Here is a 13,693-nt window from a genome sequence, read left to right as displayed (position 1 = left end):
ACAGAGCGGAGCGTACCAGCAAGCAGCAGGGTATTTAAAGGCTCAGAGGAGCACATGTGTGGCACTTGTGAATGAGTAACATGTAAATAGGCTGCGGAAGCTAACCAACACCCGCTGAAAAAAAGAAGAGAGGCACTGGTTCTTGTATCACCAAACTGCAGCCGCTTTGTGGATAAAACACAATGAAGGTTTACCAGCCTAAGAAAAGTTAATGGCTCCGTGTAAGGAGCAACCAATACTCTTAGAGATTCTGGGCTGAATGAGGCTGGAAGGAGTATTCAGCTACCGCGCACCTCAGAGGCGTGCCAAAATGGCTGGTACGTAATCTAAGTTTGGAACTCACGAGTGGCAAGCGATCTGCAGGAGTCTGACGGAAGCACGAGCTCGGTTCTAGGTCATGGGCACAAACACCGCCAGCTTCACAGCCTTGGGCCCTCCGTCGTGACCAGACAGACCTCATCACAGTCGAGAGAAACATGCACTTTGCTTTTGCCATAGGAAGTGAAAACAAAGGATATAAAATTAGGTCAGAAATCTTGTTTTCCTCTATACTCTGGTGTATAAAATAAGCCATTCACACATCTACTGCATTACATCGAGGTGAAATGGGAGATAGGGCCATAAGAATAGCTGTCCTGGGCCAGACCAAACGTCACGCAGGCCGGGTTCCTGTCTCCAGCGCCTCAGGAAGAACAGGACAGCAATGCAGTGACAGTTCCCAGCACACTCACCCAACTCCTTGTCAGGGACTTCCCAAACCACAGGCAAAGTTAGGGGCTGGTTCTTTGTTGTGGCGGTTTTTTTTGTTTGTTTTTGTTCAATGCCCTTTGGTGCATGGCTCTTCCTCCGGGAGCTAGTCTGAACGCCCTCTGCTACCGTGCAAACTCTTGGGCGTCCCAGAGTCCCGTGGAAAAGGAGTCCCACCCGCCTCTGCGCCTCAGGACCCTGCTCCTGCAGGGATACGGCTAACAAGGCCCAGCACTCACTTGGACGCCGGGCAGCGCCGGGAAGCAGGCGAGCCTGAGGGGCGGCTGCCGCCGACCGAGAGTGGGAGAAGCTTCCCCTGCTACAAGCGACCCCAAAGCCTTCATTTTTCCTTTCACTCAGCCCGGGGAGGCGATGAGGAGAGGGCCGGCGGCTCCGGGGCAGGGGGCTGCCGCGCCTCTCCTCAGCGAGCAGTGGGCGGCAAAAGCCGCCTCAGCCGCGAGCGCCCCTGAGGTGAACGCACGCGCCCGCCCGCTCGCCCTTCCCCGGTCGCCTCAGCGAGGCAGCGGCCACCCCACCGCTCCTCCCGGTAGCCCGGGAGGCACCTGCGGAACGGAGCTTCCCGCGGGAGGCGGAGCAGGGCCCGCCACCTCCCTCAGGAGGAGCAGTAGCGGCCGGGTAACTCTTCTCCTCCTCCTCTCTTACCGGTACCTGCCTTCCCCTGCTCCTGCCATTCCCCTCCCTCCTCCTTCCCCGCCTCATGCATATGGATGGGCGCATGCGCGGGCGGGCGGCCTCCCCGCCTGCCGCCCTGGGCTAGATGAAGGCGAGCGGCGGCGGGGCTGCCAGACAGGCGGCCGGTGGCGGGGCGGTGTGTGTGTGTACGCTGTGTGTATGTGTGTGTGAGTGTGTGTGTGTCTCGGGGGGGCGGGGAGGTGGGGGCTCGCCGCGCCTCCGCCGCGCGGTGGCCGGCGACCTGAAAGAAATAAAAGGATCGGGATAATAATCGCAATAATAAAATAAAGAGAAAAGGGGAAGAAAAGAGGGAGGCGAGAGAATAAGGAGAATAAAAGGAGGCTGGGCTGCTTTGCATTGAAGACCAGGGCGCTATTGAAAAGCGCTTGAAAAGCGGCGTTGTTCGGCGCGGGTGCGCGCCGCGGCCGGCGCGGTATATTAGAGCGGGGCGGCGGCGGCGGCGGGCAGCAGCGGCGGCGCCTCCTCCTCCTTTTCCTCCTCCCCTCCTGGCCCTCCCCGACCCGTCCCGTCCCGGAGCGAGCGGCGGCGGCGGCGGCCTGCAGGCGGGCAGCAGCGCGGCGGCGGCGGCGGCATGCGTGCGCCCCGGCGGGCAGCCGCGGCGGCGTGCTCCCTCTTCCTTCTCCTCCTCCTGGGGCTGCGGGCACAGGTACGTACCGGGGCACCGGCGGTCCCCCCCGGGGGAGAAGGGGCACTGGGCTCTGGGGTCCGCCGCGGAGGGCGGGCGGCGGAGGCTCTGCCGCCTGTCCCGCAGGGCTTGCGGGGGACGGGTGTGAAGCTCACCCCGAACCTGCTGCGGAGCCGGAGCGGAGGCACCGCCGGTGACTTCTCTGCCGAGGTGGCAAACGCACAAGTCCTCTTTGCAACAAGGCTTAATTCCTTAGGTATAAAAATTGCAATTATTGCAAACAGCTTTTTGGGGTTTTTTGGGTTTTTTCCGAATTTATTTTCTTTTTCTTTTCCTTTTTTTTTTTTTTTTTAAAGGGACTAATTTCAGTACTCTGAGTCCCAGCTGGGGAGGCTTTTTCCCCCGTCTCAGCTGCACCTCGGAGGAGGCAGAGGGGTAGCATTTCTAGGCGACATCGTTTTGCTGGGTTTGCCCTCGCGTGTGCACTCTTGGGTTGGTTTAGTTCTATGTGCTAAAGATTTAGAAGACTTCCCCGCACACGCTGTTTTTTGGAGTTGGCACTTAAGTTTGTTTTTTAGCATTAAAGGCATTATTTGCTTGGGGTGATTTATGAGCCGTTCTCATGGATGCCTGATAGGGAAGAGCTTGGAGTGGTTGCTTTTTCTCATGTTATGTGTGTGCTTCTTGAAAGCACACTTAAAATGAGTTTCTCCTGTCTGCAGAGTTGTTGTAGATGGCGTTTGGGAAAGAAGTGAGGTAACTGTCTGTTTCTTGTTTCTGTTTTTTTCTTTTTTCTTTTTCTTTTTCTTTTTCTTTTTTTTGTTTGTTTTCTTCTCCGGTTCTTTCTTGGGATTAACAGGTGACTCTAGCATCGGGACAGTTCGAGTTGGAGATCTTATCCATGCAAAATGTGAATGGTGAACTGCAAAATGGAAATTGCTGTGATGGCACCCGAAACCCAGGAGATAGAAAATGCACCAGAGACGAGTGTGATACCTACTTTAAAGTTTGCCTGAAGGAGTATCAGTCGCGGGTCACTGCTGGTGGTCCTTGCAGCTTCGGATCCAAATCCACTCCCGTCATTGGAGGAAATACCTTCAATTTAAAGTATAACCGGAATAATGAAAAGAACCGGATTGTTATCCCTTTCAGCTTTGCCTGGCCGGTGAGTTGTGTGGCCTGCTCTGGCTCTGCTTCTGTTGGACAGTCCTAGTTGAGATGGGCATAGTGAGTTGGGCTCCAGCACTCGTGCAGGGGTGAAGGGACCCGGACTGGGGAGGGAGCAGGCATCTTGGCAAGAGTGTCGGGAATCCGCAGCACAGAAATGAGTAAAATGTGGTGGTGTTTTTGTTTTTGTTCCCTGGGGCTCACAATGTGCAGCCTGTTAAATTTGAAAGTCAGATGTGCAGCGAGGGGGATCTAAATGGGTCAGGGAAGCAAACCCAATATCTCTGCACTTTACAGCATGAATAAGTCTCTTGAGACTTGGAAGGTCAGAAGTTCATTTTATTTTTTTTTCTTTTTTTTCCCCTAACCAGTGAAGTATTGGGCATAAGCCAAAAGAGCAGTGGGTTAGGGGCTGTAGAGGGATCCCATGTGAAAAGTGTGTGTCATAGCTGGCCTCCTTCCCTGGAGCGTGTTTGGGAAAGCTTCCTGCTTCTCCCAAGGGAAAATCTCATTGCACTGCTTGGTGTTGATGGGAGCTGCTGTTGCTGCTCTTGGTGAACTAGTTGCCAGCTTCCCTGGTAAGCTTGCTGTGTTTTAAGGTACTTGCAGACTCTAGGAGCTAAAGACTGAGAAAAGCCTGGCCTTAGCTTTTGGTCCATTTCACCCACTCCTCCCCACAGCACACCTTTTCCTGGCAACTTGCCTCTGCGGTCCGTAGATTCTGGCTTCCTTGTAGTTGTATGCAGAACTTGATGGCTCAAGGAGGTGGGGCTCTTTGCCAGGCACTTTCCCAGCATTGCCCACTCTAGCAAATACTGGTCAGCTTTGTAGAGCAGTGAGATGGAGGACGATCACCCCTTCGTTAGCTGAAGCCTGCTTTGTTGGTGGTCATGTAAAGAACACTTGCTTAGACTTCAGTGCTGCATTTTTATTCTGGGATCTCAAGAGCTTTGATATGGTCAGCTCTGCAGAGGAGTCCTCTGCTCTCTGCACAGAAACTGAGGGCTGCCTTTCCAAAGGGGCTATCACCCAGGACAGACCCATACATGCAGGCTCCAGGGCCATAGGGTTTCTGGACATAGAAGACTGCCACAGCCTTAGATGGCAGGAGGTGCGTTGTTTTGTGCCCAGCAGTGCTGTGCTGCATGCAGGCGAGCAAAAATTAAGAGTGACTGATCTGGGGGGCTTTTATGCACACACAACAGTCTGTCTTTTGAGATGGCTGGCTAGGATGCTATGGTATGAAAGCTGAAAACTCCCCAGAACTCCAAACTCCTAAAACTTATATTTAGGGATCACCTAGGAAACAAAACTGTTTCTCCCAACCCTCCCTTTCTCCAAAGGCGCTGAGCAGACAATTTCCCACCAACTGCCTTGGGATATGTTGATGCTCAGCAGTTTTGAAAATCCAGTCATCCTAACCTAGATGCCTAAGGTCATTTTTGCGAGGGGAGGAGGGCTCTTACGTGCACGCAGGGGAGGGGTGAATCTTGTTTCCTATCCTCTATCACTATCGCTGCTAGCAAGGGGGAAGCATGCATAGACTTTCCGCTCCCTCCAAAGCTTGGCCCTTCCCAGTCAGATAAGGACTGGTTGCCAGGAGGGCCTGGACTTTTGGGAGGGAAAGCCCACCCCAAAAGCATTCATTCCCTCGCCAGTTGTAGCGTAGACACCCACTTTGTAGTCCTATGGCCAAGTGCTACAGGCAGGCGTGCGCTCTTGAAATGTCCTGTGCTGCCTCCTACCTGCCTCCTCTGTCAGTTGTGACTTCTGGAGTATTGAGGGCTGGAGAGGAACAAGGGAGAAACCAAGTCTGCGTTTTTAAGGAGATTGTATTACAAAGTACAATAGCAGAGTTAACAAAAGTATTCTCTGTTGGAAGTACAAGTCCTTCCTTTCTTCTTTTCTTTTCTCTTTTCTTTCTCTTTTTTTTTCTAACATGAAATGAGATAAAACTGTTATCAAATATGCCATCAAAGGAATAAAGGGCTTTGTAAAAATCTGAGGTATTTGAAGCTCAGCCAGTGGCTGCAGTGGTTGTGTTGCAGATTTTGACTTTTTTCAGAAAAGTCAGGTTCATCAAGGATTTTTTTTTTTTTTTAATAAGCCCCCAACCCTGCTCCCAGTAATTCAAGTGCCTTGAATCTGAAGATATGTGTATGTATATAAAAATGATGTGAAAGCTGAACACGTACCTTTTAACAACCCCTCTCTTCCTAGGGTTGGGAAGGGAAATCTGTGGGTAGAGGGTGGGTTTGGGGGGGTGGGGACCCTGGGAGAAGTTTCTTAAGCTTGCCTGCATCTTAGTAAAAGAAATGCTTCTATTGTCCTGTTGAATCTAATTGAGCACTGGAATCCTAGAGCAGCAGCAGCAAAACACAGTGCAGTCTTTGAGATGTGTAAAAACTCATCAACTTCAGACACTCTAGTTCCTTACACGGGAATTTTTGCAATAAACTCTTGCATATTCCCATGCAGAAATGCACTTTTTGAGATTGTGATGATAGTCTGTTTGCAATTATCAAGCCTGCCTCCCAGCTTTAACTTCCATAGGACACAGCTTTTATGCTAGCCATTGTAACTTTCAAATGGCATTTGAACAAAAGAATATCTAATGTGGCAAAGCTCTTACTTTGTACTAAAATTGTGTACACAAATCTTTTGGGGCATTTTGAAAGCTCTACAGATAAAGTAGTAAACTTAATTAGTCAACTCAAATCTGATGCTGAAATTTCAGAACTTAAAATTTCTTTAGATGGGTGAATACTGTTGACTTTAGTAAAAGCTCGAGACTAGCATTGCGTTACCAATGTGGCTAACCAAGACAGTTGTCTTAGAATCCATCCAACTGAAAATTACAGTAAAGATAGTAGGAGCTAGACCAAAATGTTAATCATATTGCACCTGAAAATTCATGCTCATCTCTGAATGCATATTGTTTGTGCTCTACTGTCTGAGGAAAGCTTTTCTGGGATGTTCCAGTTTGAGTCAGTAACATTAAGAAGTCTTGTTGCCTTGACTACTTTAAAAAAAAAAAAAAGCTCTTCCCATGTCAAGCTGCCCCCTTATGCCGTTTGTGAAAAATAGTTATATTGCATTAGAGGTCTTTATTCATCATGCAAGAGGGGAAGAAAAGAGAATGGTGTGCTTTAAATGTATTGTTAGATTTGGCTTGTAGCTGTAATGTAGATCTGAAGTGTCAGAGTCTTATTAATAACTTATGCAGTTTGCTCTTGTCAGTTTTGATATGTACTCCTGTGAGTAATGGGTGTGGAGATGGTGGGCCATAAATTAATTTAAGTGATGGGAGGTTTGAGTAAGTTGCTAGGAAACAGGGCAGCAGACCAGCATAAAGGAACTAGAGTGCATCAGAGAGCTGCCCCTGCAGTAGCTACCAATTCTTCAGTAAATTGAAATGATGATGATTTAAAAAAACGCCCACAAAACCAACAAACAACTCATAGTAATGCTTCTTGCATTTGTTTTGAGACTAGTGACTTTCTTGACAGGCAAACTTGGCTTATAAGGCCATACAGAAAAGTGTGTAACAAAAGAATTTCCATGTTCCACTTGTCAAAGTCTGTCTCAACAAGTTTTGTTTCATGGTAGACACATGCTTTTCTCTGACATAAATCAAATCTCTTGCCTTTCTTAAAGAATCCAAAGTGTGATGTGTGCTGTACCTTAAGGGAACTGTGTATGAATTAACAAAGCAAAGCTTAGCACTAAACTTTGCTTTTATATAAAGAAAGATCTTTTTGGGGTTTGGCGAGACTGAGTAAGAAGGAGGTCAAACTTGGCAATTCCTTTGGTATGCATAGCTCCAATTTCAAACGGCCTGTTTATCCTGAAATTATGATCCTTGTAATTATTTAATATTGGGGCCAATTGCACCAGCACACCAGGAAACTACTGAGGTGGAAAAAAACCCTCCAGCATCTAAATGACTTTAGCGTAAAATACAATTAAAAAGAGTTTTGAACATCTTATTTCAACCTTACTATAAAAAATAAAATAGCCTTTCCCCTTTTTAATCACAAATCTTACTGCTACTGGTTCCTGAAGATGTAAAATATGTTTTCTGGGTAGGCATTGGTTTTCTTTCTGGCTGGAAAAAGATAGTGAAAGACCTTTAGTGTTTTTTAAGCTTCATGAACTTTTTCCCCCCGACTTGACACAAGATGCTTCCAGAATGCTAATCTGCAGCTGATATTAAAGTAATAGCCTTTTGAATTTTGGAGAAAAAAAATCACTTTATTCAACTGCCTTTTTTCTTTAAAGAAAAAAAAAAAAGGAAAACCTCCACAATAGTAGGTCATAGGCATAAAACTAAAGGTTATTTTTTTATTCTGTTTTTCCCTCCCTCCAGTTAACTTTCCAAAAAGTTGTAGAAGCAAATGCTAGCAGTTCAAGCTTTTCTTAAAGAAGGCCTAAGTCATCTTAGAGTATGGGCAGATGAGAAGAAATTTTTATAATATCAAAATGCACATTAATCAAATCTACACCACGTAATTTATTGTTGACTAATAATTTAAGAATAAATCTTCAGTACTTAAAGTGCAGTGTTTTGCCTAGGATTACTATCCAAAAAGGAGCTGGGAGTATTAAGTGACATCTGAAGCATAATTAGCATCCACAAGTCTGTGTTTTCCCAGGACTGCAGAGAAGTGATGCATCCATTTGGAGGTTTTGGGCTTCTTACATGTTCTTAAGAGTTATTTATGTTCCAGTCAGTTCAGAACTTCCATCTTCCTGGTAAATCCAGTTGACTATATTACCATAATATGTCTAAAAATAAATCCTCATCCTGCCTGCTCCCAGAATTTCTGTTCTTGTTATAATAAAGGCCTGCTCCAGTTTAACTTCAGTGGCAGCTGGATTGGGCCTGGTGTTGAGGCTTATTCCTAAACTTTCTCAGTGCGCATATATTCAGCACTGTCAGCTTGTTTATGCAGCTGGAAGTCTGCATGTCTGAAAATGAATTGCATAAAATTGATGCTTCATGCTTAAAATTCTAGTTAACTCAAGGAAACGTAGCGCTTCATTGCAGACTGAAGGCTGCAGTAGAAGTAAACTAGTACTGAAACTAGTAAAGTTGGGCCTTAGCTAATTGAGATGATGTGCTGTACAAGAGGTTTGCACTCTTGTACATGGCACTTTGTCCAACTTCAGTTCTTGGGTCTGATGCCCTGTAGTATGTGCAAAAATCTTAAGCTACAGTTCTTAAAAGTATTTCTGTGTAGATAATACCAATGACAGGACTGCTTTTGAAAGGTCGAACTAAACTTGACTTAGCATTTCTGCTGATGGATAGAAGTTTTATATGTTAATTGACACAGTTCTAATAATTGTAGCTGGTAATCCGTATGCCCCAACATGGGGAAAGATGTCAAAACTAGAAGCTGTTGCATTTATTTCTTGTTAGTCTGTGGAGCTCATGATTCTGTGGTCACTGTTGTGCAGCATAAATTACACTCATTATTCTTGTAGTATTCAGAAGAAACTGTAAAATGTGGATAGAAGTGGTTAAAGTGGTTTGTAAATAGTCAAACGTCCAGAGTTCTTTACCAGCTCAACCCAGTTCTTACGCACTTAGGTAAATAAGTAGAAAGGCTTCTTGTTCAGGCTTGCTCTATGTGAACCTGACTGTTTTGCTTGGCTGGCTACTAGGTATTCTCTCTATTAACCTTGCCACCCTTTTGTAACTGGTGCATTTAATTATCAGTGGGATGCTTTAAACAGGTAGGGGGACTGATAAGAGCAGGTAATCTGCTTGTTGGGGAAGGTTGAAAGCAACCATTGACATCTTGGCCTACCTGCTAGTTTTTGACAAGTGGGGCTCCGTGAGAAAATAACTCCGTAACGAGATAAGGTCCTGATTAAAATGCTGTTGTCGTACGATGCACCCTGGTAGCTGAGATCACTTAAAATCATTAGTTTAAAAAGAAAAAAAGAGATGCTATACTTTTTTTTCTTTACATTTTTTTTTTTTTTTTGAGGAGGGAGGATCCCAAGTCTTCCTGCTCTATCCCAGTACATTGTTGGGTTAATGCATGCTAGTTTCATGATTGGAATACATTGTAGTCCGGCCACCCAGACAGAAGCATTGACTGCTAATATTAACCAAGAACAATAGTGTGGCCATACTGACTGCAGTGAGGATTACAGAACATAATGGGGCCTATCCAAAAATAATGCTAATATGGGACAAGCAACAGGAAGCAGCAGTAGACTCAGCATTGCTCGGCTCCCAGACAAACCATGGACTTACTTCACACAATGGCAACTTCAGCACATTATGTATTCACAGGATACTCATTATTCCAGCAGGCTTGCCAGATCAGAGATCAGCCTGGTTTACTGGATGCTTAAGCGTATGCATAGTTTGGATAGCGGTACTTTTGTGTCCTTCATCGTTTGGCAGGAGGGTGGCAGTTGTATCGCAGAGAAGGTCTTGACTTCAGTTACTGGCTTGGCTTCTGCCAAGGCAGAATCAGGGAAAAGTCTTTCCTGGAAGCTGGTAATACAGTTAATTTTTTTCTGTGTGTGTTTTCTTCTTTATGTAGCAATGAAGTGTTTACTGGCACTAGCAGCAATGAAAGAACTACTCAAAATAAGGACTAAAGGAACAGAGTGCTCTGTTTTCATCTGGGCATATTCTGATGAGGCTCTTTGCTGGGCTGCCTGCTTCAGGTTCAGCCTAGCTCTTGGCCATGGACTCAGAGGTGTTACAGCTTAGACTTCGTTTATATGCACAGGGTTGAGAGAGCAACAGCTTTATAGGGTGTTGCCTTATCCTTATGTAGGCTGGCCCAAAGAAGAGCTTCCTGAGGATGCTGCATTTGACAAAGGGTTAAGAGGGTTAGGTTGTTTCTCTCCTCTTCCCAAATACATTCGTACCTCCTCTGGATGAGGAACTGGTTGTCTTGAACTCCCTTGGAGGAATATTCTGTTGTCAAAGTTAACTGTCTGACTGTGGCATGATGTTCTGATGCATCTGTATGGCATCATCGTGACTTGTCATGTGGCAAGAGGGGTACCGAAGTGAGAGTCCTGATGACATTTAGAGGAAGTGGTTTTGTGACTAGCATTAATTCTTCTTAGAGATGCCCCTCCTCCCTGGCCCTTGGGCACTTTGAAATACACCTCAGTTTCCCTTTTCCCTATCTCATCCCCTTCAAGCTGAAGGGAGGAGGGACTGCTGGAGCTCTTGGCAATTTGCTGTGACCTGCTGTGACAGCATGCCAGTCTCCAGTGTGCCATTCTTCCCTAAGATGCAGGCAGGGTGCGAGCCCCATTCTCACGCTGGTCTTCACGGCTGTGCGTGGCTGGCAGAGCACGAGGAGAACATTGCTGGGCTTAACCTGTTCTCCTTGTTTGGCAGAGGAGGAGCAGGCGCAGCATTCAGAATGCAGACTTCCCACTGCATTTGTCTAGTCATGGTTTCACATGCTCAGCAAAGCTCTTGCATGGTTTAACCACAAGGATAGGAGGGAAAGAAGTTTGACTAGTTGCAGCCTCTTTCAAAAAGGAGGCAGTCCTTTCACATGAGCCTGATGTTTTAATCTTGCTCTGTCCCACTGACTTGCAGAATGCCTTTAGAAGCCAAAGTACAAAACCATCTCTTTTGGGTGGATATCTGGATGAAGGGAGGGAAGAAGGTAATCAAGCTGAGAGCTTTAAACAGCTTCTGCTTACCTGGAGCGGCCAGCATTTCATTTAAATAACCAGAAAAGAGATTGCATTGCCCTTTTAGAGCCTTAAAAGGGACAGTTTCTGATGGATTTCAGGGTCTTCAAAGTCTTTCTTGAGTTGTACTATCAATGGACCAAGACTAAATTGACATGTCTTGTCATTGCTTTTGCACATTGGTGCTTGCTTTGTTTTTTGGAGAGTGAACTTAACCATTTCCATCCTCTCGTAGCTTAACTCATGGGAGTTCTGCTTGATTTTGACCATGCTGCCTTTCAGTCCTCTGGGCTGATCAGACTGTGGATGTTCTGCAAACTGTGCTGGCTTGCTGTTCCTTTCAAGCTGCCTTTCCTCTCCAGTCAGAATCCCTGCCTTCTGGTCAAGCTCAGGTTTACAGTAGCTAATTGGGTGTGACTCTGGGAAGTTCACTGCTGCCTTGTTGCCTAGGACATTGCTTTGATGGAATAAGGTGCATGATGTGGAATTCTTGTGTCTGGATATATATATATTTACTCAAAGATGGGCAGAGGTCATCTATGGGCATGGGAAAACTTAAACCTCCACGCTGTAAGTAGTCATTCCTGAGATATCTGAGTTGTTGATCTATAGAGTGGGGATGATATGCACCTTTAAAAAAATCTCAACAGTGCAGTCTTTTCACAGAACTGTTTTGTTTTGGTGGTTTTTGTTGTTGGGGTGTTTTTTTTGGTTGGGTGTTTTGTTTTGGTTTTTTTTTTTCCTTGGGGGGTGGTGGAATTGGCTGGAGATATACCATAGCTGGATTGTGGAAAGGGGCTTGCTACTGTTGTGGGGTTATGGGTGTCTATGTGCCTTTTGTTTAGAAGTGTCCCATCTTGAACACAAAGTCTTTCCTTTCTTTGCCCCATGCTGTGAGGGACAGAGCCAAGAGATTAAACTGCCATTCTTTGTATCATCCCTTTTCAGGACAGGGGTTCCTCATTTAAAATACTCAGATGAGGTGAGATAGGGCACGTAAAACAAGAGAATTGCTGGGGTAGGTCCATTCCCCCTGCATTTTATTTCCATCCAGTTAAGCAGAAGCGTCTTCTGTCTTTAAACAAGCTCCTGTGTGGTGTTGGAAAGTGGTCACACAAGTATCTAGCAACAGTAGCACTTAAAGCTAGGATTCAGCCTTTCCTTTCCTTAAGGGCTAGGTGTGTTGGTAAACAGTCCTGAGAACCAACCGGGAACTGTTGCTATGAGTTTAGACAAAATATCTTCCAAAACAATTATGCAAGGCCGAAAGGAAAACATCCTTAACTCTATTGGAAGTAGTGCTAGTTGCCATAATTCATTCTCTGTATCATAATATTTTTTTCAAGCTTGCAGTAACATGTTGTGCTTCTTAATGTTGGTAATTAAACCAGTGAGGAAGCACCCAAGATAGTGCAATCTATATCTGTAATATGGCTCAGGAATTCTATTCTGGTTTTGTTTGTTTGTTTTCTTACTTCTGACTTGTGTAAGGACTTCTTAAATCTGCTTGATACAGTGTTAAATGATCATGTTGTATTTTATTTTATTTTTCAGAGTTTCTTTCAAGTTAAGAGACTTGGTCTAGAATAGTAACAAATAACACATAACTTTCATGAAATATTAACCAAAAATGGTTTTGGCCAATGGAGCCTCTGCATAAAAGTTTGGGCACATGTCTCTGCTTGCCCGGCTTTGCTTGCTTTTTGAAGCATTTTCCCACAGTTATCAGTGAAAGAAATGGAATCCTAGCCTGCTTTGAATATGAAACATATTTAGGCAATATTCCAAGCCGGTGTCCATCACAAACTAGGTTTTCATTCAGAGGCTGCATGCTGTGTCCAGTCGTGAGAAAGCAGTCTGCTTCAACTGTTTTTTCTTCTTTTCTTCTTTTCATTTTTTTTTTCTTAAGGAATTTGAGGTCTGCCTTACATTTGCACCTTGTAGCAGCTTACTCTCAAGACTGTATTTTGGTTTCTGTTACAGAAAAGGTGTTAAGCGCTGCAGACTGCAACTAAGTGCAGATACAATTAAGAAGCAATAAACCTTACGATACACAGCTTCGATGGCAAAGCATCAAAATCCTTCATGGAGGGTTTTATTTGATCTGTTATTGTTCTGCTCACCAGAAAGATGTTAAATTTATTAACTAATTTATAGTTATTAGTATACTTTTTACTTTTCAAGTCACTTTTTTTTTTTCCCCTTACTGTTCCTCAGTTTTTTTTGTGGGGGGAGGGGTGTTTTGGTTTTGAATCATTGTGTAAGTTTGTATATGGCTGGCTAAAGGGCAATTTTGAAAGATACAGCCTGGATAATAATATCTCAGAGTAGAGCTGGGGGAGGAGAAGATGTTTTAATGGCTCTTGTTCTCAAGTGAGGATTGAAGATAAAGGTGGCTTAGATGTAATAGCTGGCATCTTTCCAACCCATGGAGTCACTTCAGTTAGTTTATGCTTATGATTATTATTACTGGAGTGCTAGTGAGCTTACTGGCGAATTAGTGTGTCTGTAAATGTAACACGGGGTGGATAGCGCATCTTCCCTTTCCCTGCTCTTTCCAACAGTCTGATCTTAGCCTTTGTTTTACAATGCTTCTCTCTCACCGCCCCCTTCCCATCTCCATCAGTTCTTCCCTCGGTTACCTGATACTTGTGGGAGCTGCGATGGCCCTCGTGCAGACAAAGCTTTCAAAGGGGGTGCTGAAAAGCAAAGTCCCTAGAGATCACGCTGTCAAGGCAGAGCACAGTAATC

The 13,693-nt window shown here is 45.3% G+C and overlaps 1 protein-coding gene across 1 annotated transcript in view; it reads left to right on the top strand.

Annotated features, from left to right (window-relative positions):
* The first annotated feature begins 2,032 nt into the window (after positions 1-2,032).
* The window catches only part of JAG1 (jagged canonical Notch ligand 1), a 36,051-nt gene continuing 24,390 nt past the window's right edge, over positions 2,033-13,693 (top strand). The window contains exons 1-2 of the mRNA XM_074150370.1: positions 2,033-2,107; positions 2,946-3,251. Coding sequence (XP_074006471.1) covers positions 2,033-2,107; positions 2,946-3,251 — 381 coding nt within the window. The remainder of the gene's footprint in view (positions 2,108-2,945; positions 3,252-13,693) is intronic.

This window comes from Numenius arquata, chromosome 7 (assembly GCF_964106895.1).
Source record: "Numenius arquata chromosome 7, bNumArq3.hap1.1, whole genome shotgun sequence".
Classification (NCBI taxonomy): domain Eukaryota; kingdom Metazoa; phylum Chordata; class Aves; order Charadriiformes; family Scolopacidae; genus Numenius; species Numenius arquata.
This window is presented reverse-complemented; position numbering and strand designations above follow the sequence as displayed.